The 25537-nt window shown below is 47.4% G+C and overlaps 1 protein-coding gene and 1 pseudogene across 1 annotated transcript; both read right to left on the reverse strand.

The window, feature by feature from the left end:
• The window catches only part of LOC131093333 (zinc finger protein 850-like), a 628085-nt pseudogene that overhangs the window by 185460 nt on the left and 417088 nt on the right, over positions 1 to 25537 (reverse strand).
• LOC131093396 (serine/threonine-protein kinase PAK 3-like) lies at positions 1265 to 24757 on the reverse strand. The gene is made up of 11 exons (XM_058040548.1): positions 24544 to 24757; positions 23574 to 23611; positions 22983 to 23114; positions 12440 to 12574; positions 11830 to 12162; positions 7860 to 7972; positions 7084 to 7201; positions 6141 to 6240; positions 5499 to 5695; positions 2681 to 2818; positions 1265 to 1351 (listed from the first exon to the last, which is right to left on the reverse strand). The coding sequence occupies exons 1-11, from the start codon at positions 24755 to 24757 to the stop codon at positions 1265 to 1267; spliced, it is 1605 nt and encodes a 534-aa protein (XP_057896531.1).

Genomic DNA, 25537 nt, shown 5'->3' on the forward strand with positions numbered 1-25537 from the left:
AAGTGCCAGGCCTGAAGGAGCTGCCCTGTGCTCCAGCCTGCCGAGCAGCCTGGCTCCCTGCCCCGGTGCCCAGAGTGCTGCACACACTGCTGGCCTTTGCCAGGAGTTGCAGGGCAGCCAGCAGAAGAGGAGGAATCCTCAGGCAGCCCAGCAGCCCGCGGCTGCCCTTGGCCTTTCTCTGCTCCTGGGCACACTCCAGACGGCCATGGCCTCCAGCCCAGCCACCTGCGCTTCCCCTTGGCAGCAGCCAGCTGCCACCTGGGCTCTGAGAGCGGAGGATTCGCCCGCTTCCAGCAAGAGGCACCCAGGGCCCGGCTGCTGCCTCTTGCAGCTCCAAGGGCCTCCTTCCAGCCTGCCTCTGCCGGGGCTCAGGCTGCTCCGGCCTCTGCCGGGGCTCTGCTGGGGCTCCAGCCCGGGCAAGGCCGGGCCTGCTCTCACCTCACAGGCACTGACAGCTCTGCACCACAGGAGACCTTCCCGAGCACCCTCTCTGATCTTTCTGCTTTCTCACTTGAGCAAGGCTCTCCTCCAGCCAAAGAGATTATTGCATTTAGGGAGCCCCAATGCTCTCCAGTCACAGCTGAAGGCCTGCATCTGTATAAGATGTTTGGGCTGCCCCATTCTTCCTGTGCTTTTGCCTTTAAATGCCATTGCCCTTTCTGCCTAAAATAGAAGTACCAAAGATGGCCAAAAACAGACCAGTGGGCCATATTCCAAAGGCAGTGTGGTCTGGAGAGGATGAATGAAGAACATCCTTCCCCACTTTCACACCATGCCAAAGACACTGTTTCTCTTTCCACCTTTAAGAAACAACAGACAATTCAGAAGGAATTCTCGAGTTTATTTGCAGAGTGAGAAGGAAGGGAATCTTCAAGGTGAGTTGTGGTTTCAGAAACTTTATTGATTTTCAATCCTACTCTGCAGTCCTATTAGACAATCCTACTCTAACCCTAACCCTTACCTTAACCCTTACCTTAACCCTAATCCTTATCCTTATCCTTATCCTTATCCTTATCCTTATCCTTATCCTTATCCTTATCCTTATCCTTATCTTTATCCTTATCCTTATCCTTATCCTTATCCTTATCCTTATCCTTATCCTTATCCTTATCCTTATCCTTATCCTTAATCTAATCCTAATCCTAATCCTAATCCTAATCCTAATCCTAATCCTAATCCTAATCCTAATCCTAATCCTAATCCTAATCCTAACCTACAATCCTACTCTAAACTGATTGAGGAATAAATGGTCCTGATGTGATTATCACATTCTTGTCTCCTTCCTCTTCTTCACTGAAACAATCAGTGGCACCAGGCTGGACGCAGGCTCAGCAAATCTTACAAATGGATGCTGCCCAAAGGGAAAAAAAACAGATCAACAAAAAACAATGAACCATGACTTTCCAAGCTCAGTGCTTCACAGGATTCCTCCTGCTCCTAGAAGGATGCAGGAAGAGGAACAATGGGACTGTCTACACCTCCATCTTTATGTGCAGACTTTGCCATCACAGGCAAACCTGGCCCAGAATCCCACTCATCCATTTATACAGGTGTCTTCATCTTGCTGAGATTTTAGCCCTGCCAGTGGTCTAGAAATGGTGCTTTCTGTCCTTGGAGTTTCTTCTTTTCAGGAAACTCTAAAGCCTCTCATTGGTCCCTCTCTTTGAAAGACAGGCACTGTGCTGATTCCCACAGGGACAGAAAGCAGTGTCTACCTTTCCATGCCCTGCCCCTCGTGTGCTGGATGGCTCCTTCCTTCCCAGCAGGGCCAGCCCAGTGGCACTGGGCCCTGCAGTTCCCTCTCTGCCACACAACCTGGCAGTAACCCTGGCACAGTTCCCGTCTGCTTGAGCGTGCCAGGCAGCAGATGGGGCTGGGACAAGTCCCTCCCAGCTGTCCCTGTTTGTGTGGCAGAAACCTCTGAGGGTGGGCTGGGGGGCACAAACCGGGGCCCCTCAGAGTGAGCCCCCCACAGCCCCTCCTGCCCACAGCCAAATCTCTGACTGCTCAGCTGTGACTGGCTTCCTTGGGTTCCTCCACCACCATTTCACGTCTCTGAACCCACATTGCTCTACTTCAATTCTTTTGCCATTACATAAAACTGAACACCCCACCAAATTACAAAAGAAGGTGACAGAAATAGCCAGAGGACCTCTCTGATTCAGGAAATGCAGAGAGAGGTGGGGTTGCTCAGTTTTGTCAAGAACAGGCCCCAGGGAGACTTTATTGCCACTTTCCAAAACTTCAGAGTGGCTTTGAGGAAAGTGGAGGACATCTTTTTAAACAGGGCCAGTTACAATAGGATGTGGGTGAATATTTTTTAACACAAATAGGATCTAATCAGAACTTGTTTACTCGGAGCATGGTGTGACCCTGGCACAGCTTGCCCCAAGAGCTTGTAGGTGCCCCATCCCTGCAACCATTCCGGCTCCAGTGGGAAAGGGCTCTGAGAAACTTGATGTCTTTAAAGATGTCCCTGCTCATTGCAGGACACTTGCACCAGAGGACATTTGCAGGGCCCTGCCAGCCCAGCCCAGTCTAGGATTCCTCACTGTTTTCATTTGAAGAGCACCAAGAGTGGAGGTGAGGAGGAAGGGGGCTCATCTGCTGCCTTGGACTTGAGTGGAGGAGGAGCCCATCCCTCAGAGCCTGTTTCACCTGCAGCCCCTTCACATTTTACCTGCAGGAGCTCCTTGGCAGACCAGCGCCGCACCTCGTCTCTCTGCAGGCAGCAGCTCAGGAAGTCACGCAGGCAAGATGAAAATAGGTTGGGCTGCTGCAGCTTTTGTCTTCCTCCTGTGGCTATCAGGAGTTGGGGCTGGGGAAAAAGGAGACACCAGGCTCCACCTGCTTCTTTCCCATCTGTCACTGCTCTCCCAGATCCCATTGATTAAGCTCCACTCTGCAGTGGCAGTTTCTGCCCTGGCACAGACCCAGAGATGTCTTTCCTTTACCAACCGAAAAACCCAAACCCTGATGCAGCCACAGCCTCTCCAACATCTCACAGATCTTGCCTTGGCAGCTGATTACATTGACTGACCTAATTAGTGGGAACTACATCAGCACAAGCACATTTCCTTCCCTGACGATTCATACCAGCTTGAGAGGCTTTTTGGAAGAAGGACTTTGCTATACTGACTCTACTGTATCCAAGGGTTAGTACATGGAAAGTATTTCTGCAGTGCTTCTTGGTCCCTTAAGCACCGCTGCCACAAAACAAACCTAATCAAGCTTTTTGCTTTGTTCTTGAAAAGAATGGGAATTGGAGGGAAAGAAAGGAAATCCACCAGGTATTCCTCAGGTAAGGAAACAAATCTTTGGAATCTCATCTTCAACACAGACACATTATGATCCATGCACAAATGTACTGGGATGAAAACGCCTGCTTGGACACACAGGAGCCACCTGCAGCTCTGTTTCTCAGCAGTCTGAAAATTTCTGCTTTCCTTACATGGAAAAGGAAAACCTTTCATGGTCAAATCAGAAGGAGAGGTTCCATCCCTACGGTCACCCTCTACTCATTTGGCTACTCGAGTCAATGCATGAATGGTAGGCCCATCCCAGAAAGTGCCAGGAAACAAATGGGAGGTTTTGGCAGGCTCTCCACATCACCAGGCTCTGGCTTGGTGACGGGCAGAACGTGACTTGGGCTGGGAGAGAAACACGGTCACTGAGTGTTTCAGCAGCACTGCACAAGAAGCAGAAGAGACTCTGTGGCCTTTACACCCTCATGCCCAGGTTTCAGGCACGTTTCCCAGTGAGAAGAAACTGCACAGGGGGTTAAGTTCCTCTCTAAAAACCAGTGCCTTAGCAACTTTCTTGTGTTTGGGCTTCGTTTCTTCATTTCTGGAAATGGAACACCAGTTCTGAGAGGCTTGCCTTCTGGTTTTAGGGGCATCTTCACAGACAGACAAGTGGGAACAACTTGAAACCCAAAGCAAATGTTGCCTGAGAAGAGCTGGGTAATGTTTGCCTGTGGTGAGGCTTGAGCTGTCTGGCAATCCCCTTCCATGATGTGCAGAAACATCCAGCTGCTCCCCAGAACTCAGTCCCTCTGGGCACGCAGGCCTCTGGAAACACCTGAGGATTCCAGCCTTTCTCCTGCTCAAGAGCATCTAACCTAAGCTGAGCTCCAGTTTCTTCAGCAAGGCCAAGGATGCTCACTTCCATGCAGCTGACAGTGTCCATGGAGCTCAGCAGGTCTTTCTGATACTCCTCAGGCCAAGGAATTACAGTGTAGATTGGCAAGACATCAGCTGATCCTTATCCAGCGTGGTTCATGTGGAACCAAGCTCTAACATGCTGACAAGTCAGGGGGAGAGAGCTCATTCTGCTTTTGCAAGATGGTATTTAGAAACATAAGACACCAACTTGGAACTATTCAAACCTCAACTTGCAGAATCCATCTCAAATAGACAAAAATAACAATGGCAAGAGGCCTTGGAGTCTCCATAAAAATGCCCACCACTGTCATGATAACTCTGTGCTCATGGCACTGAAATAGATGGTGACCAAAGAGACTTTGCTATTATCCTCTTTAACCCAAAGGAGAATTTCAAAGCCAGAAATGGCAATGCACTCCCCTTGTGTACAAATAATTTATGCGGCTTTCTGTCCTTTTCCCACATCACCAGAGGTGACAAAGAGGGTTTTATCCTGACTCTCCGCTGAGCTCAGCCACTGGCCATGGTGGGGAGCTGGAGCTCTCCCTGTCATTATAACAGTGCAGGCCAGGGATGGCCCTGCTCCTATGGTAAAGAAACACAGCACCGGTGTCAACTGCCCACGCTGGATCCCAGCCCAGGCACCTGCCTGCATCATCAACTTGTCAAAGTACCAAGAAACAGCCAAGGGTTTGGCAAACAATTCTAACTGCAGTTGGAGAAAAACACATCCAAAACTTATCCAGGCCACCCACACACGTGACTGAACAATGTACAGACGACTTGAAAGCCTGAAAGTTTCAACAACCACAGGATTTGGAAAAGATGCTACAGAATGGAAGAGAAGAGCTGCATTTAAAAAATGAAAAAGCAAGCAGAACTGCTTGGGCATTGCTTTGGTAGTAGGTTTTTTTCTCTTTTCCTTTTTTGTTTACTTTTCTTTTTCCTTTTTTTCTTATGTTTTCTATAAAATTGAAACTGGGAAGGTCTAACCTCTATTTCTCAGGATATTTATCACATGTCTCCCCTCTCCACTGAAAAATTCTTGTCCTTCAGAAACAGAGTTCCGACATTGTTCAAAAAACAAGTGGGAAATGTAAGGCACGGCTGGAGGCCAAAATGGCAGGTTTCTGAACTGGTTAGGTTTCTGAACTGCCACTTCCCTTTCTGATACAACCAAAGCTACAGCAGATGCTGATGTGTTGCAGGGGCATTTTTAGAAGGAGACCTTGGTGGAAGTGGAACCAGCAGATGGCAATGGGATTTTGTCCAATGTCACACAGAACATGGGACAGCTGAGAAAGACCTTGGGATCAGTGAGTATTTGCACCTTACCAAGACAGGAGTTGCATTCCAGGAAGGAACTTCTCGTTCCACTATTTCGATGCCCACGATTCCCAAAGACCATATGTCCACTTTGGGGCCACATGGTTGACCTGTCACCACTTCAGGCGCCAGCCACCCAGCAGCGCCGGCCACGGAGCTCCGTCTGCCCTGCTCAGGGCTGAGCTGAGCAAAGAGGCCAAAGTCAGCTGTGGAGAAAAAAACAAACCGTGAAAGCCAGCTCCAATTAGGAAACCAAGCAAAAGAATTCCCCACTCTCAGGCTAAGAATGTGCTGCTGGATCTCCTGGAGAACTGTCCACACTCGATTTCCTTGGGGCTTTAGCCAAGGGAGTATGGAATTGGCCACTTCCAAAAAAACCCAGGTTTCTTAATGCTGCTCACAGCAGTGGACTTCATTCCCCTAAAGCTTTAGATTGTAGATCCCTCTGTCTAGAAGGGACACACACAGAGCAAGGCCACTCTTGACTGCTTGTGGTTCCTTCTACCTCTGTGCACGTTGCAACTGTGCCCTCAGCTTGCAGCAGGGGTCCCTGCACTGCCACCAGCACCATTTTTGGGGAGCTGGCAGTCACGCCAAGCAGCCCCACACCCACATCCCTTGAACGCTGCACCTGACCAAGAATATACTGACCCAGCTTGACAGAACCGTCAGTTCTGAGAAGGATGTTGCTGCTCTTCACATCTTGGTGGATGACATGGTTTGAATGAAGAAAATCCAGTCCTTGCAGGCACTGAGCGAGAAAACAGAAACAGGAGGGCAAAAATGAGTGATGTGATTTCATCACAAAAGAAAGGAAACAAAGAATCGAAAAGATTGCCTCTCCAGGGGAATGGGGAGTAAGGGCAGAACAGTAATGGCCACTGAGAGGAAGAGCTTGCTGCTCCAACACCTGCAGAGCAGGACCTTTCTGAGAAAAGGCACGTCAGCTTTTGAAAGAGCAACAGCACCTGCTGTTGCAGACTGTTGCCTGCAAACCAGCCAGGACGACTCCTGCTGCAGTGGACCTGCTTTTTCCATGCAGAGGACAAAGGAGGGGTTTGGAAAGGAAAAGTCCCTCCCTTTGGTGTTTAGTGGATCACTTTTGGGTGGGAGGCTGCATGACAAGGATTTTCTTGCTGGCCTCAGCACAGGCTTGGAAGTATCACACCAGTCACTTTTGGAAGCAAAGAGCATTTTGGCTGCACTTCTATCCTTTTCAGCTGAGGACTCTGAGAAATGAGTATTTTTTCTTTTCTGGTCATTTCAAATCCTGCCACCAGCACCTTTCCTTTTACAGGCAAGGAATGCAGTGAAGACAGACTCCAGGCAAACATTTAGAGAGGCAAGGTGGAGAACAGCAAATACAAATACAAGAGACAGAGTGAGAATACAACAGCAGGAGATAAGAGTACTGGCACTGAGTACAGTGAGTACAGGGGCACTGGCAGGCCTTTCACTTGAGATGCTTTTACTTGCCCATAGCATACCAGCAACACAGAAACAAAGCTTGGCACAGGAAATCACTCCAGCTCTGAGGCCCTGTTTCCCAGACAATCCTGCCCAAGCCCTTGGAAACACAGATGGGATTGCTGACCTCCCGACTGATGGCTGCCATCTCATCTTCAGACAGGCAGGTCTGGCTGATGATGTCGCTCAGGACACCTCCATCCATGTACTCCATAACCAGGGACAGTTCCTCACCCACAAGGTAGCTGAAAGAGGGAAACAAGGGCATGGAGATGAATGTACATGGCTAAGTTGCTGTTTGGAAAAGACAGGTTGGTTCTTCTTTTCAGGTCCCTTTGAGACAAAGACAAAATAAAGGAAGAGACATTCCCTCTTGGCTGTGCATTGTTTGCCATCTGTGCAGTCTCAAGGAGAAAGGCGCAGCTGCAAAAAAGGAGATGTCTTAGATGGGCAGCAAGCAAAATGTGCAGTTTAGTAACAGCCCAGATAAAAAAAACCTGTCATGCATGGTGTTTCTGGAAAAAAAGCACCTAGTCTTCCTGGCATGCATAGCAATGGAAAACAGTGGCAACAATCCAAGGGAAATCCTTGTTAGTTTACCTGGACGTAAGAAGACACTTGAATAAAATCAAGCTCCAAAACAAAGTGGTGGCTGTGAATGTAGAGATCATTGATTTAGTAAGACACAACTCATCTGGGTTTTTGAACAATTTTCAAATACCATGTGCCAGCGAAGACTAATGCAGACAAAATGCAATCTCTTCCCATCCACTGGAGATGAAAAGAGCAATAATAATTAGCCAATAATTACAGCTCTATTTTCTGCCAGTGACCAAAGTGGGATTTTACCTTGCATGTTTGCAACATGCAAACAAACATTCATGGGACAAAAGCACAACTCACCTGTCTAAACAGTTGACCAGGTTGGGATTCCTGTTCACCTTCACGACCATGAGTTTGTTGACTTTTAGTTCCTTCTTCCTCAGTCCTTGAAGCTGTATTTTCTTGATGGCCACCTAAAACGACATTGAAAATCAGTAACTTGAGACGTTGGTGGCATGAGACCACAAGGCACGTGGAGCGAGTGATTTTGCAATGACACAGCTGAGCTGTGCCAAACTGCCTTGTGATTAGGCACTGCAGTAATCAGGAACTGACATTCCAACAGCCCATTTCTCTGCTCCCTTTGGAGCCAGTTACAGGACACGTGGGGCCACTGACATTTTGCCTTGACCACTTGGTAACAGCAATGTCTCAGTTATCACCCACAAACCTCTGACCACACTCTCTGCTGCTTTGTTTGGGACTCAGAAGAAGTAATCCATGCCTTAATAATCTGTGGATACATCTTGGGCTATGGGCAGGGCTTAGGGCTTTCAGGGACGCCTTGCTGATCTCTCCCTATGTGCAGTTCCCAAGTGCAGCACTGCAGGTGGCTAAGGAACTACCAGTAACTTTCAGATGGATTTGCTGGCAGCCAGAAATGAGAATTCAAGACTCTGAAGCTGTAGCCCCAAAGAACAGTGAGGTGCTCGAAGGTAGCGCCTTTGTTTTAGCAATTGAGAGCGAGTGAGCGCGTCCTTCTCTGAAAGGAACCGCTGCCCTCCGTGCCTTCCTTCCGGCAGCTGAGGAGGACAAAGTCCCAGATGTGTTCTGTGGGCTGGCACCAGTCTGTGCTTCTTGTGCCTTTTCAGCACAGCTCTGCCCAAAGCTCCAGCCACAGCTCACACCAGAGGGGAAAGCCCTCAAGTGCAGCAGAGTCTGCAGGGGCTGTTGACATTTACCTCTCCTCCTGTGGCAGTGTCGAGCGCTCTATAAACGTCTCCAAAAGTCCTAGAAACAAAACAGAAGCAGAGAGAGGAGAAGCCATTTAGATCTTGCAGTGAAAGCCAGCCCACACAGGTGATCTGTGCTGTAAATACCGCAGATCTGCAGGACACTGGAAGCAATGAGATGTGTTTGACAATGCCTTCTGAGCACACTGAGAAATTCTGATCAGCATTGAAAATCTAAGCCCAGTGCCTGAACACATTTGCAGCTTGTCTGACTTCACACTTGATACCTATTCCGCCAGCAAAACATCTGATGAATAGTTTTGTAAAATTAACATTGCTTGGACTCACCCACTGCCAATATTTTCCAGTTCAATGTATTTTAGAATAGGATTTTCCATCTTCACCATTCTCCCTGAGGGAAACAAAATGCAAGATGTTCACTTCAAAGCAGAGATCTCACCTTCTAGGAGATACAAAAGGCAGCCCCACTGTCTGGAGCTCTGAGCCCTCCCTTGGTGGACAGCTGGCTAACAACAACAGGAACAGGAACTGGAACACCAAGAAAAGAACAGCAGGCCCCCAGCACAAGTGGCTGGCACAGAGACTGATTTCCAGCATCCTTTTAAGTGAGAGACCTCTTGACAGCAGGCACACAGGGAAGCACAGGGAGATACATTCAGAGGAGACTGAGACCAGAAGAGAATACCTACCAAGGCAAGTAAGTTTGTCATCTAGAAACATTTAGGAGTGCTGGAACTAACAGTGCCTTTGTTTTCTTGGGAATAAACACTGTGAGATTTATAAAAGGTTTCCTACTTGCTAAGATTAAGTGCACCAGGACATCTAGAATCAATTCCTCTGAACAGACGCCAAGTTCAGAACAGGAGGAATATTGCCAAGTCTTCCCATCTTTTCCACCTTGCAGCAGTTTGCCAGAAGAATGCCTCTGTGTTTGTAAACCAGAGCAGCTCATGCTAGAACCTATCCCCACGGGGCTTTCAGCATCAGGACCCTCACCCTTTATGAGCAGGCTGAGCCCAAAGATGCCCTTGCCCGTGCCCCATGTGAAGAACCGCGCCGCTTCTCTTCACCCTGACAGCGCAGATCAGTCGCTCCCATTGCACTCGCCCTCTCGGCACCGCACACGTCCCCATCTTTTCAACTCAGCACAGCGGGCACAGAGGACAGCAGTGCTCCTCAGGCGTCCCTGTGACACAGAGAGCTGCCCAGAGGAGATGCTGACCCTCTTGTGAGTCCAGGCCGTGCGAGGCAGAAGCCGGCCCAGAGCAGGGGCTGCAGCCTCAGGCAGCTCCGCACTGCAGCAGCCGGGCAGCAGCGGGACCCTCGCAGCTAAGGAAGGCTCCAGCCTCTGCATTCCCACAGCCCTCAGGGACATGGCAGTGACCACAACAAGGCTGGCAAAGCCCAAGCATGAGCACTGACAGGCACTGATGGGAAGAAGCCAGAGTCAGCCTGAGCCCCGGACAAGCTGTTGCCCCCATTCAGGACACAACAGGATGTGCTTTGAGATCAGCCACACTGAGGCGCAGATCGGAGCCCTTTTTGTCCCAACAGGTGATGGTAGACACAGAATCCACTGGGCTCTCTTCTCAACCCTACCAGATCTTATCTGAGAACACAGCACTGGCAGCTGTTCAAGGCAAGAAGCAGATTCATTGGGTTGTGCTGCAGAATCACAAAGGGCTTGATGTGTTCTCCTAGAGACTGATCTCAGCAGGACTTCTGCCAGTGGCTAGGACTCAAGCAGTCACAGCCTTCTGCTGATCCAGGAACAATCCCTGCTTCTACCTTTGGCAGAGAGGGAAGCCCAGGCAAACTCCAGCCAGTCTAAGCTGCCCTCAGAGGCAGCAGGAACACCCAGAGCTCTCTCTTGCTGCCTCGGAGCACTGCCAGCACTTCTGTGACACTAAACTGAGGAGAACCTTTGGTACAGCTATGCTGACACATGCACACAACACACTGTCCCTCAGATAAGAAAGATACCAGATGTACTCTGCTGCTCCAGGGAGTCACTCACCATCTCCTGTCGCTGAGCAGCAGCTGGGTCAGCACGGCAGGTGAACCAAGGGCTCAGGCTCCATTTCTTCAGCTGGAGAGCACAGGTTCCTTGGGACAGCGCTGCTGCTTCTGCTGCAGCTTCAGTGTCAGAATCGGTGTAGATCTGAGACAAGAATTGAGTTGATGTCAGGAAGGTGTGGCAGAGATTGCCCTGAAATGCAAGAGAGATTGCCATTTGAAATGCAAGCCCTTAGGAAGCTGCTGTCAGCCACATGCAGAGCTCCTCAACTGGATTGCTTTGGATGTCCCCTTGTGAAACCAAATGGTCAAAACTAAAGGCTGCTTTTACTCGAGTTAATAGCCAGTTTCTTGTTCTAAAGGATGACTGCAGCAACGACCGCTCCATTTCCTCCCAAAGACTCCTTTCCCCCTCCTAGGTCTGCAGATACATTTGCAGCTCCTCATTCTAATGTTCTACCTCCTGCCATGAAATTCTCTTTTCCTGCACCTTCCTCGGGACGTGCTTATCCTGCAGCATCTCTGGGTGGGTCAGTTCCTGGGCCTCGTGCCAGCCTCGGGGCTCTTGGTTGCCTGTCATTTTCTGGAACTCTCTGCAGGCTGCCAGGTAGGATGGTGACACTTCCACCTTAAGTCAAACAGAACAAAGCAGTCAGAGACTACAGCTTGTCCCCGTCAGCCAGGAGACATTGACTGGGAAGAAAGTAAAGGACAGGAGCAGATCTGCAAGGGATACAGACAGCTTGTAGCTCGTATTCCAAATCTATGTGAGTGACCATGTTTGCCTGCAAAAACACCTCAAGAAACAAGGCCACCTGGAAGAAGCCAGCAGGAGTTCATTCGGATGACTGCTGGCTAAATGGCCAAGGGAGTAATGCCACTGTCTAGAGCATCAGCTGAGATCCAGCAGAGCAGGAAGTGTCCTTGAGAGCAGCTCTGACAGAGGCCTCATCAGGATGGCACTCAGAGGCATCACCCACCCCTGCTGCTCTGCACTGGAAAGGCAAGGAGGGCAGAAACCACCCTTGGGTGACTGCAGTGCTGATTGCTATTTCCCTCACTTGCTTTTCTAGAGCCTTTTGCTCCTGAAGGAGGCAATTCATTTTCTCTTTGATAATTTTAATTTTTTCGTCTGGCCTCTTCTTCCTTGCCTTGGTCCTAGCCTCAGTTTCCTGCAGCTGTGCCTGCATCTGTTTATCAATTTTCTGTAAACAACAATGGAAAGGATTCTCTCTCATGAGTGGAGTGGCTGCCATTCCTTCATTCACCTGTTTTTGATTACCCCTGTGCCTAGGGAGATTCTTCTCCTCTTGGATGTCTTCATTCCTCCTCTTCACTGCCATGATGGCACTCTGACCTTCAGGCAGCTCTGCTTGTGGCTCTGCCTTGATGTTCTGTACACACAAAAGCAGAGCAAGTGACTGAGAGCTGCCATCAGGCTCAGCTTTTCCCTCTTTTAGCCTCAAAATCACATTTATTCAGTCCCTTCTTTCTGCTTCCCTACCCAGCTCTGCTTCCGCTGTAACCATCCTGTCCCAGGGCTGATCTCTGCAGATTGCAAGGCTCTGTGCTTCCATTGCCTGTGGGACTCCTGGCCTCCTCAGTCCCAAGAGCTCTGGTTTATGCCCCTCTCCCTGCCCTTCCCTCTGTGCCCTGGCCACTCAGGCTTACCTGGCCATTCTCCTGTGGCTCTTCCACCTGCTGCCTGAGCTGCTCTTCCTGCTCTCGGGCTGCGAACAGCTCTCCCTGAGTCTGGCATGGCAGCTCAGATGAGGCAGTGTGCTCCTGCTCTTTCTCTAGAAGCACCTGCACAGAAAGCAAGAGAAGATGGGTTTCAGCTTCCCATACGCCCTTTGTGGGCCAAGACTCACAGGCTGCTGGGCTCACACGTTCCCAAAGCACTGTGCTGCTGCTCTCCTGGATCGTTCTCTGCCCGAGGGGAGGCACAGCTTCCAAAGTGACCCTGGCCCTACAATCAGGGGCCATCTGGGACTGAAGCTCCAGCAGCCTCTCAGGCAGCTGACAGGGAAGGGGTGGCATTTCTCAAGGGTCTGGTGAGGGCCTCCCTCTGCTTCTGCCGTGTTCTGTTTGTCTCTCCTGAAGGGATGCCTTTAGGTGAGCTTTGCATCTTCCACTGCTTTGGAGCAGTCAGGAAGATTTAAATAGATAGATAGATAGACAGACAGATCTCACTTTTATAATCTCTCTTTACTGTACTGTGGTATTTACATTCTTTGAATGGAGACAGATATAATTCTCTCTCCTAGGTTTTTTTTAAGGGAAGGTAGTGAGAAACTTAGAGAAGAAGAGAAAACAATTCTAATCTCTACTGGCTGTTCTTGTTTTTTAGTACATGAAGAATGTGTTTTAGTGATTGTTTTCTGAAAGTGATTTGTTAGTTGGATTTTAGTGATAGTTGTTTAGATTGATTAGCTAATTAGATAAAAGGCTGCCTGGAGACAGTCACGAGTTTTTCTTTAGTAGCTTTTTAGTGAAGTATCTCTTTAGTATAGTTTTAATATAGTACTAGTGTAATATAACATAGCTTAAGAAAGCATTTTTTTAACCTTCTAAATCATAGAGCCAAAGCACATTATTCCCCACGTGGGGGTCACCCTGAATCAATTCTGTCCTTTCTGTCGCTACACACATCAGCACTCGGTAGCAGTGCCCTGATCAGCAGCCATCCTGAATTTGCTCTCCTGTTGCTTCAGTAACCCACACTCTTGGGGAATCTGGAGCGTGTGGGTCCCTATGGAATGCAACCAGACCCAGAGCATTGCACTGGGAACTGCACTCTTTGTGCCTCTGTGCTCGGGCAAGTTCTTTGCTTGGACTCGCCCACACTGATGGTGCTAAAGTGGCTGGAATCAGAAATGCAGCCCAGCCCCTCCAGCTCCTCTAATCTCTGAGCACCAGCTGGAATGCAAGGGCATTGATTTCCTACTCAGTTCCCAAACACAACACACACTGATTGCCTGGGCTGCCAAAAGACAAGGGAGCTGTTAACTTGAAAATGATGGGCAAGCCCTACTGGCTGGTCTGTTGGAAAAGAAATGAAATTTAGCAAAATATTTAATTATAGTGAGTTGTGTGTGAACTGGTTTGTTAAAAAGTAGTTTTGTAGCCGTTGAAAGTGTGTGTTGGGTTTTGTGTGTTACTTAGCAGGTAGTCTTAGAGATTTAATAAATAATTAAACTAGTGCAAGAAAGTAAGAATGCTAACCTGTCTAGAGGCAGCATACAATGCTCTTAGAATAAGATAAGCAGAGGATTAATGATCTTGTTTGTGAACCAAGGAATGTATCACAAGGGGTCTGTGACCAGGCAAGGGGAACGGGGAAACTGTTTCTTGGAGACTTTGTTGTGAATCTCATGTATAAGAGGGAAGCATCCATACGTGAATTGGGGGGCTCGGACTTTGGGACGTGAGTCCCCCAGTTCCCCGGGCCCTTAATAAAGCACCCACAAAACTTATCCGAGTTTTGTGTCATTGATCAATCGGGCAACAGTTTTCTGGCGACCGTGGCAGGACTCCGAGGGCTGCTGGGGCGGTTCGCGTCCCGATCCACTCCAAGCCGGCACCGAGCACTTCTCGGGGAGTCATCGGTCGTGCCCGACCCCCCGCGCCTGTTGGACAAACTGCATTAAGGTAAGCCCGAAGGTGCTTTATATTGGAAAAAAAGGTGATAATTGGATTTGGATTTGGTGGTTGGTAAAAAGCCTAGGCTCCAGCCATAAGACATCTAAGGACGCAGGACCGGAACTCGCCTCCTGTTTGTTTTAGGGAAGGACGGCGAGAAGGTATATTGGTTTAAGGTATATTGGTTTATTGGGATTAATAGTGGAATTAAAGGTTGTAATATGATGTCTTTTAAAACTTTTAAAACCTTAGTGCAAGCCAATGGTAAAATACCTGGAAATACACCATTAGGTTGCATATTGAAACGGTGGAAAAGTGAAGGGTATTATCAAGAATTGGATAAAAGTAAAATGATAGATTATTGTAATCATTGGTGGCCTGAATATGAGATTGGGGAAGTGGGATGGCTGGTGAATGGTACACTAGAATTGGGGATAATGGAATCTTTGATGCAATTTTTAAGGAGGAATGAGAAATGGGATGAAATACCATATTTAGATTTGTTTTTCGTTTTATATCGGAAAGAGGAATGGCAAAAGGAATGTGGTATTTTGGTTTTAGAAGTGAATGATGAAAGGGAGTGTGTGGGATGTAAAGAAAGAAAGGAGCGTAATTTGTATCCTTCAATCGAAGAAGATTTGTCTTATTGTATAGCACTTCCACGGGTTCCAGTTGCTCCTAATGTGCCCCCTGCTCCCCCTGCGGATATAGCTATAAAAATGGGATCTAGGGAGAGTGATAGTGATGGTGGTGATGGTGAAAAGAATGAGAGTGTTAAAAGAACTCCGTTAGCAGGGCGGACTCGCAAGGGAAGGAAGGGGCAGAAGGGGCCACATTTAATTGCGCCGTTGAGGGAAGCTGTGGGACCACAGTGAGAAAGGATACTTATAAAGGTGCCTTTCTCCCCCAAAGATTTGGTAATATGGAAGCAATCAGCGGGGAGTTATCGGGAGGATCCTGAAAGGGTGGCAAGAGTGGTTAAAATGGTAATAAATACTCAGAATCCGGACTGGAATGATTTACAGGTATTATTAGATACTATAATGGATTCCACGGAAAAGGAAATGGTTATTAGAGCCACTAGAGAAAAGGCTCGTGAGGAAATTCGGTAGAGACAACTAAATGAGACAGTTGATGAATTGATACCAAGTGAAGAACCTAAGTGAGACCCAAACTCTACGGGAGGAATAAGGGCTGTAAAACGATATCAGGAATTGTTGGTGGAAGGAATTAAGACAGGAATACCTAAGACTATGAACTGGTCTAAGTTGTATTTGGTCAAGCAGGACAAGAATGAGTCTCCCTCTGCCTTTTAAGAACGATTAAAAGACATGGCTCAGAAGTTTACTAATTTAGATGTAGAGGATCAATCAGGAAAACTTCAATTGGCATTGTTGTTTATCAATCACAAGAGGATATTAGGAAAAAGTTACAAAAGCTGGAAGGAGAGGATACTAGAAGTTTAGATAAAATGCTGGAGGTAGCGTGGAAGGTATACAACAACAGGGAATCCCACTGGCAGTAGAGAGTAGGAAATATTTTACCTTTGAGTGGGAGAGTCCTGATTTTGGGAGAAAGAAGCAGCTTATGTGGACCAGACTCCCACAAAGATTTAAATGCTCCCCTACTATTTTTGGAAACCAACTGGCCAAAGAGCTGGAAGAATGGAAGATAACCCAAGTAACAATATCCCATCCTTGTATGTAGTCCTGCAGTACGTGGACGACATTTTTCTAGCTACTAAGGAAAGAGAAATGTGCGTAGAATTAACAATTAAATTACTCAACATGCTTGGCCAAGCAGGGTATCGAGTTTCTAAGGAAAAAGCTTAGTTGGTCAAAAATAGCGTTATTTACCTCGGTTGTGAGATCACACAAGGGCAGAGACGTTTAGGAGTAAACCGAATAGAAGCAATATGTGCTGTTCCTTTGCCTCGTAACCATCAGGAATTGAGATCTTTTCTAAGAATGGTAGGATAGTGTCGACTGTGGATCATGAATTTCGGTCTCCTAGCCAAGCCACTATATGAGGCCTTGAAGCAGCATCGGTTGGAGTGGACGACACAGCAAAAGAAGGCCTTCCAGGAATTGAAGCAGGCACTAAAGGAGGCCCCAGCCCTAGGACTCCCTGACGTGACCAAGGAATTCCAGTTGTACGTGAATGAGAGGCAAAAACTGGCATTGGGGGTCCTCACCCAGAAGGTGGGATCCTAGAAGAGGCCAGTGAAATACTTCTCTAAACAACTGGATTCGGTAAGTTCCGGGTGGCCCTCGTGTTTACGAGCCGTGGCGGCAACAATAATTCTTATTCAAGAGGCCCGGAAATTGACTTTGGGGGCAAAAATGAAAGTGTTTGTTCCCCATATGGTCATAGCCGTTTTGGAGCAAAAGGGGGGTCACTGGCTATCATCCAGTCGAATGTTGCAATACCAGGCCATCCTGAGAGAACAGGATGATATTGAAATAAGGACTACTAATCATGTTAATCCAGCAGAGTTTTTACGCAGTGACCAGGAAGCTGGGGGACTGGTGCATGATTGCATAGAGGTAATTGAACAAGTATATGCCAGCAGACCCGACCTAAAAGATGAACCATTGGAAGAACCTGAATGGGAACTATACACTGATGAATCCAGTTTTGAGTCGAGAATGGGACTCGCTATGCCGGGTATGCAGTGGTAACATTGGATCAGGTCATAGAGGCAAAGGCTTTGTTACCTGGAACTTCGGCCCAGAAGGCAGAGGTGATTGGACTCACCAGAGCCCTGTATTTGAGCAAGGACAAAAAGGTTAATATCTGGACAGATTCTAAATATGCCTTTAGTGTGGTTCATGTACATGGGGCGTTATGGAAGGAAAGGGGGCTTTTGAATTCACAGGGAACCAATATCAAGCACCGGGAAAAAGTGCTACAGCTACTGGATGCGGTACATAGTCCCAAAGCAGTTGCAGTAATGCATGTTAGAGGACATCAGACTGCGGAAAGAGACATTTACAGAGGAAATCAATTTGCTGATGTTACAGCTCGGCAAGTGGCACGGGAAGTATGGACTCAAATGGCATTGGTACCGGTAAGAACAAATCCGGCTACCCCATACCTGAATCAGGAGCCCAAATATTCAATAGAAGATGGAAAACTAATAAACTTGCTAGGAGCACAGAAGAATCAACTTGAGTAGTACGTTACACCAATGGGACAAATAGTGGTACCTACCCGCATAATGAAATTTATTTTGGCCTCAGAACATAATAAATGTCATTGGGGAGCAGAAATATTGGTAAAATTTTTGAAGAATGAGATAATCTCTAATCAGATGTTAACAATGGCAAAAAGAGTTAATGCAATGTGCCCAGTATGTTTGAAAAATAATCCAGTAGTTAGGAGACAAATACAAATGGGAAAGTTGCAAGTCGGGCCACAACCAGGAGATTACTGGCAAGTTGATTTTTCTGAATTGCCTAGGGCACAGGGATACAGATACTTGTTAGTGTACGTATGTACGTTCTCAGGGTGGCCGGAAGCTTTTCCATGTAGAACTAATCAGGCTAAAGAGGTGGTAAAAACCTTGTTAAAAGAAATAATACCAAGATTTAGAGTACCTTTAGGATTGTCATCAGATAGGGGTCCACATTTTATAGCCGGAGTAGTGCAGGAATTAGCACGAATGTTAGATATAACCTAGAATTTGCATACCCCCTGGAGACCTCAGTCTAGTGGGCAGGTGGAAAAGATGAATCAAACCCTGAAAGGACAAATCAAAAAGATTTGCCAGGAAGCTAAACTGCACTGGCCTCAAGCTTTGCCTTTGGCCCAACTCAAGATTCAAATTAAACCAAGGGAAAAGGTAGGTGTAAGACCATATGAGATATTATATGGCAAACCATATCATGCAACTGTATTAAAAGGGGAGGTACATGTGAGTGGAGACCAGGCGATTGCAGAGTATGTTATGTCACTTAATAAGATCTTGAATTCTTTAAGAAATACGTTACAGCAGAATAGACCGCTCACGCTGGAGAATTCTGTCCACGACATCCAGCCTGGGGACCAGGTGTACGTCAAGAAGTGGATCACGGATCCGCTACGGGAATCATGGAGCAGACCCCACCAGGTGATGATGACGACCTACACGGTGGTGAAGGTCCAGGAGATAGATGCTTAGATCCATTACACCAGGGTAAAGAAGGCACCGTTCCAGTGGGAAACCCAGATAGTGTCTCCAACCCGGATGATCTTCCGCGCAAAGCCGCCTTCTTAATTATATTACTGCTAGTGATCTTGAGACTAGTACCCGTTCAAAGGTCTACTCTTGTACAGGTTGAAGAAACAAAGGTTACAGTCATGGAAGAGATAGATGTTCAATTAACTTGTGTTATCTTTGACAGCCAGAAAGTTGAGGCCGGTGAAGTTATTGCAATATGGCAACGGGAGGCTGAAAGAAGCCGAGGCAAGATAAGAGTCGGTTGGGATCAGAATAAACAAGGAAACACGGTACTGAATCTTACCAAGGTAACCACAAACGATACAGGAGAATATACATGTTTAGTCAAAATACGGGATAGTTTTGATTACAAAAGAGTGAGTATGAGGGTTTTGCCATGGACAGGAGATCGTGCTGAAAACATAAAGGTTAATCCAGTATCAATGGCAGTGGACATGTGAGATGGGCCACCTCTCAGAATAAATTGTTCCTTCCTAGTAAGATCAAGATATCAAAGGAACCTTTGGGTCAAATGGTGGAAGCAAAATAGGGAACTGACCTGGGACAGAATAGAGGACGGGACCAATTGGTGGAGAAAGGAAGGCAAAAGTTGTGAGTGGTCGAGTGTCACTAATCCTAGAATAGGAAATGCATGGTAGAGGCATGACAGAATGATGTTATCCTTACAGAGACACGGTAAGAGTAGACGGGAAGTTAATGATACAATAGAACGAAATACTGAGCAGGAAAATTTAGTGGTAAGATTAATCAGAGATTTTAAGATCATGCAGAATGTGACTAAAATAACAGCTTGCCTGCCATTGCCACAGGCTGCAGGTGAACCAATTCCCTGGAGAATAATACCAGTAACCAAAATGCCTGAAACATTCAAGAATGTTTCATGGTCCTGCCAGTCAGTTCCACAACCAGTAGATGTATAGAGGGATTTGTGTATGACCATTCGGGCTATGACCAGAGAGGAATGTGAAAAGAAATCCAATCATTATGGTTGGATTCAAAATACCAAGAGGTGTTTAATTGCAACCCCAATAGATGAGCCATGCAATACAGTACGAATAAGAACGAAATCCCAACAAAATGAGATGAGTTGTCAGAATGTCACACAGAATTTTGACACCTGGAATAGTTAGAAGACATTATGGGGACCTAGTGTTTTGGAACACTATAATTACCTTGGGGAGGTACAATGGTGCATCCAATAGTCAGGAGTAAAGAATCAGTCACATTATAGGGCCCTTATCACGTCTACATCTTCCCAAGAGTTCAGACCACAGAAAGAGGATTGGAATTCTACTGAGGTTTTTACATGTGATACACCGGAAGACCGAATCAGATTGGTACCGGTGAAAATGGCATTAAAGTGGGGATGCGAGTGTAGGGAGTATGATCACACGGTTAGCAGAGAGTCCATGGATGGGCCTATAGATTGCAGTTATACTACTGTGCATAGCCCTAAAAATCTAGTCTGGGTGTTGGGACACGGACAGTGGACCACACATTTACCTCTAGATGGATCAGTAACACAAATCACCCTAGGAGTTCCCACATTGTGTCCATACTGGAAACAGAATAGATTGATCCAAAGGAAAAGACTCAGAAAGAGAGAAGAATCCCTAGAGGAGCAGTGGCATGAACCTGGCTCAAGAGTGCAATTTAGATGGATATTAGAGTCATTATTCCCTCCAGTAGCGACATATCGAAACAAGGAAATGCTCAACAATTTGTTAGGACAGACAGAAAGGTTGGCAGCAGCTACTAAGAAGAGATTTAAAGATCTAAATTTGCAATTGCAAGCTACATCAAGAATGACCCTACAAAACAGAATGGCATTGGATTTGCTACTATTAAAAGAACATGGAGTTTGTAGTTACCTGAGTAAGAGAATAGATCATTGCTGTGTACACATTCCAAATGTTACACTTGAAGTTGAGAAAGATATTTCTCAACTGGCAGAAGTAGAAATAAAAACCAAGGAAATTGAAAGGGAAGCACAGCATAATTAGATAGGAGCAGTATTTGATTCTTTGGGGCTTCACCTGTCTGGCTAAATTACGTCTGCTATACGGTATGTACTAATGTTTTTAGTATTTTTAGTGACTATATGGATTGTATATAGATGCCTCTTAAGTGTGATCGAAAAAGAAAAGAGGCGATCTCTCCAGTTGCTGAAGGCGATGACCCGTGGGCGGCAGAATGAAGAACACTCCCCACCTCGTTATGAAGATGTTTCTGTCAATACTGTTGATTGAGCATCCTTGCAGCAGGACTGAAGGATGCTCAAAAGGGGGGAAATGTTAGAAAAGAAATGAAATTTAGCAAAATATTTAATTATAGTGAGTTGTGTGTGAACTGGTTTGTTAAAAAGTAGTTTTGTAGCCGTTGAAAGTGTGTGTTGGGTTTTGTGTGTTACTTAGCAGGTAGTCTTAGAGATTTAATAAATAATTAAACTAGTGCAAGAAAGTAAGAATGCTAACCTGTCTAGAGGCAGCATACAATGCTCTTAGAATAAGATAAGCAGAGGATTAATGATCTTGTTTGTGAACCAAGGAATGTATCACAAGGAGTCTGTGACCAGGCAAGGAGAACGGAGAAACTGTTTCTTAGAGACTTTGTTGTGAATCTCATGTATAAGAGGGAAGCACCCATACGTGAATTGGGGGGCTCGGACTTTGGGACGTGAGTCCCCCAGTTCCCCGGGCCCTTAATAAAGCACCCACAAAACTTATCTGAGTTTTGTGTCATTTATCAATCGGGCAACAGGTCTGGCACCAGAATAGCTCGTTCTGCACCAACATCCCTGCCCCAAACTATGTGTTCTTGTGCAAAAATACTGCATTATCCAGAACTGACTCCTTGAACACTAAAATTCTAGCAGAATTTCTGCCAGTGCTGTAAAAGGGCAGGAAAGATTGAGAAAAAAGCTCCCTTGCTCCCTGGAGAAGGAGAAATTGCACAAGGCTTCTCCTTCTAGCAAACAAACAAATCAACAAAATATGAAAGTGTCACCTACTCCAGTGTCTAAAGCACTTGGATGCAGTGAAGGGATGTTTGGCAGGGAAACAGCCCTCGTGCTGAGCATTGGCTCTATGGATCCAAGGCAGGGATCAATGGCAGGCTGCCTGAAGGTCCCTCATGAGCCCCCATTGTCCAGGCTAAAGCTCCCTCAGCACCTCCTCCCTGGCCTTGTGCTGCACCCCTTGCCCAGCTCCCCTGTCCCTCTGTGCCCACGCTGCAGCCCCTCCATGACTCTCTGCTTCCCAGGGCCCACAGCTGCACACAGCACTCCAGCTGTGGCCGCAGCGCTGCCCAGCACAGGGCCACGCTCCCTGCCCTGCTCCTGCTGCCCCACTGCTGCTGGCACAGCCACCGTGCCCTTGGCCTTCTTGGCCCCCTGGCCCCACGCTGCCTCATCTTCAGCTGCTCACGGCCGCCAGCCCTGCGTCCTTTGGGCCCACGCAGCTCCCCAGCCACAAAGGTGCCCATTGCACTTCAGATACTGCAGGCACCATTGCAAGGTGTACATCCTGGGTTTAGCATTACAAGACAGCAGTCAAGGACTTGCAGCTTTGCTCCCACTCTAGGCTCCAATGCAGTTTTCAAATGTGGTTTTCAAAGCATACTACACAATAGAAGGTATCGACAGACACATGCAGTGTCTGGTTTTTGCCTCAGAAGAAGGGTTCAGAACTACTCCCTTTGTTTCTTTTGCCACGCCTGACAAGAATGCCCCCCCCCAGCTTCATGGACAACACAGTCATCTCCTTGCAGCTTATCAAAGACCAAGAAACAGGCAGACTCAGAGCACCTATCTGCTCTGCTACTGGCTGCTCTGCCTGAAGGGGCAAAAGAGCAACCTGGCAACAAAGGCACCAAAATCCCTGACTTCAGGCAGCAACTCTACATCCCCAGTGTGTCTCTGAAATACTCCCAAGTAAGCACACCCAAGAAGTTTGTGGAGACAAAGCACCAGAAAGAACTTGTGTGGTCAGATCAACATTTTTTTGTGCCTGCAGCTACTTGGCCAGTCTGTGCAGGGGGGCAGGTCTCTCCACGCCTCAGTGTCCCCTGTGTGTCCAACAAGGCTGAGCACAGTGTCTGACATGCTCCCTCCTCTGGGAACAGGGAGCCTTCATGCTTCAGGCTGGCCCCTATCAAAATGCCAGGAAGCTGGTGCCTAAAGGTGACAGACCAAAGCCCATTGTCCAGCTGTCACAGGCTGGGGGCAATCACTGGGTCCTGGCAGGACTCCAGCACTCAGCATCCTCAGCCAGCAACAGCAAGTGCTGGCTGGTCAGAAACTTGCAGCTCTGCCCTGCACTAAAGACAGCAGCACACACAGCTGGCACTTACTGGCTCAGAATGTTCAGGCTGTGCTGTGAGCACAGCTGGAGGCTGGCGCTCATCCACCTCATTTGCCTCCTCTTCGGCCTCCTCTCCATGAGCAGAGGGAGCCAGGGGAGAGACTGCTGTTGGTTCTGTGATCTGTGGACAGACAGCAGTGTGAGGGACATAAAGTTACCTATAATTTATAACCTTATTTCTATTCAGCACTTTATGCTATTCAGCTCTATTTCTACAACCAGCTCTGCTAAGGACAAATCAGAAACTTTGGTAACAATGGGATTCTAAGTCACTGCAACTAAATTTAAATGGGCTAATTCAACAGAATTGCTAATAGTTCTGAATTAGACATTCTGCCCTGGCTACTATCAAGAAGCAACATTCTCTCTGCAAAATGAGCTTTTCATTCCTTGAAAGTTCTGAAATGGAAAATTGGGAAATAACCAGCGATGCCTTTGTTATTGCTGCTGCAGACATGGAAATGGATTTTCTTTCAGCCTGCCCAGCTGGCCCTCTACACTCTACTGCCACAGGCCAAGCTCACAGCTTGCTCTACAATTCCTAAGCACCAGGAACATGAAATGCTCCTTTCTCACTCACCTCAGGATCAGCACCTCTGAATACACGCTTCAGGTGACCTGGAGTGGGCAAGGGAAAATGAACAAGTGCTGTGAGAAAACTGCCTGGGCTGCTGAATCCCACAGAAGAGAAGTCAACCCAAACAGAGAGTATTTTTCTTTATCAACATCCCTCCACATGACATAGTTCCTTCACACAGCCAGCAAGAGATCAGGACAATAATCTTGGTTGTGCCTACACTTTGGCCTGTCTAGTCAGTAAATGAATACAAACATGATCAAGAAAATGCAAATTGTTCTTCAACACTCAATGCTTCTGTTCTGTCCAACAGATAAAGCAGCTTTTGTTCTCTTGTCTTTCAGGTACTTTTTTAAAAAAAGAAGTTGCATGCACTAATTCCCATTAAGTTGCTGAAAACAGTCACCCAGAAAACCTTGCCCCGAATCCCCCTGAGCTGTGGCAGTTCTATTGTGAAACAGCACAGCAGCAGCTCCAGGCTCAGGAGCAGACACTCACTGCTTTGGCATTTGCACTTCACTGCAAAGGGAATCACTCTTTTAGCACTCAGTCAAGGGTCAAAACGGACAGTCAAATCCTTTCATTACAAAATTTAGAATAAAAGAAGCTTTCCCTGTGTTCTGGGGAGAACTACAAAGTCTTTAGAAGGCCTTCTGAGAAGGCCTCCCAGGCTGCATTTTGGAAGTTGTCCTGCTTGTCCCAGCAAACTGAGGAAATGACAGACTGTGCTGCCACAGACTCTCCTGTGGAGGGAATGGAGCCCTGCAGGTTCCCTTGCAAATGCTGCCCCTGTGGCTACAGACACCCCCTTTTTAGCTGAACCTCTTGACAGGAGCTTTACCAAACCAGAGGCATCCTAATGCACTTTCTCTTTCAAAATCAACTCAGTCACTAAGAAAGAGCAAGAAGGCATGCAAAAGCATGTCAGGCTAGGTTACACCCTAGCCTAAATAGAGTTGAAACCTCTACTTACTTGCCAGGCTGGTAATGAAATAGGTGGAATAAACAGTGCCATACATGGTGCAAACTGCAGCAGCAAGTTGCTCAATCATGGTAGCACTGTGCTTCAAGTTTACTCCAACCAAGACTCCGTCAGTGTGCAGCTGCACGCTGACAAATGCCACAATCAGGAGGATGCTCCTGATCTGAGCAACCCCTAGGACTGCTCTGGCACTGAGGCCTTCCATGCACCAAGGCAACCTTCTGATGTCACCACGACGATGTGGCAACCATGCCCTGATATCACAAAGCAAAGTATGACAAAGCAAAGCATCACAAAGCATGTTAGTCTGTGAATTTATGCAAAGCAATCACCAGCCTTTCCTACAGCAAACACAAAATGGCCTCGGAAGTTCTCCTCTGACACAAAGCAGCACAAACTCCCCCCATGGGCCAAACCCTGTTGTTCAGGGATCCAAGAGGAACTCCAAAAGTGCCCCAAGCACCTACAGCCTGTACCCCAACTGAGCACTCAGATGGGACACAAGAAAAGGAAACCAGACCAAGAAAATGGCCCACAGCATTGTACAGAACCAGGAGAGAAAGCACTATTGGCATAGCAGCTGAAGTAATTCCTAACAAATCACCCCATATATCTGCATGTTTACAGGATGTTTCCAGGGCTGCTGTGTATGTACAGCTCTTCCTCTGCTCCTTCTTCCCCTTTGGCAGCAGTCGAACTGGCAGCATCTGCCCGCCAGCAGCAACTGCTCCAAGCTGGGAACGCCACTGGCGGTGCTGATTTCCAGAGGCTTCTGTGTGCCAGGGGGAGCCAAGGCAGGAGCGAGTTGAACGGTGCTGGTGCTGCTGCTGCTCTGTGCCAGAGAGCCCTGGCTGGGCAGGGCACGGTGCCCACTGCGCTGTGGGCTCCTTCTCCTGCCACAGCTGGGCACACCTGGCAACAAGGCATGACAACCTGTGGGCAAGTCAAGGGGTTTCTGGGGCTGCACTGCTCTGCACACACCCAG

Source organism: Melospiza georgiana, chromosome 25 (assembly GCF_028018845.1).
Source record: "Melospiza georgiana isolate bMelGeo1 chromosome 25, bMelGeo1.pri, whole genome shotgun sequence".
In the NCBI taxonomy this organism is placed as follows: Eukaryota; Metazoa; Chordata; class Aves; order Passeriformes; family Passerellidae; genus Melospiza; species Melospiza georgiana.

What these genes read in the sequence shown, in the direction of transcription:
- LOC131093396 (XM_058040548.1), bottom strand. Translation starts at nt 24,757, where the DNA reads ATGGAAGGCCTCAGTGCCAGAGCAGTCCTAGGGGTTGCTCAGATCAGG. An exon ending in AAAAGGCTCTAGAAAAGCAA is followed by an intron (nt 7,973 to 11,829) that starts GTGAGGGAAATA and finishes ATGTCGTTTTAG; the next exon opens with GTGGCCATCAAGAAAATACA. An exon ending in CTGGTCAACTGTTTAGACAG is followed by an intron (nt 7,202 to 7,859) that starts GTGAGTTGTGCT and finishes TCCCTCTTTCAG; the next exon opens with CTACCTTGTGGGTGAGGAAC.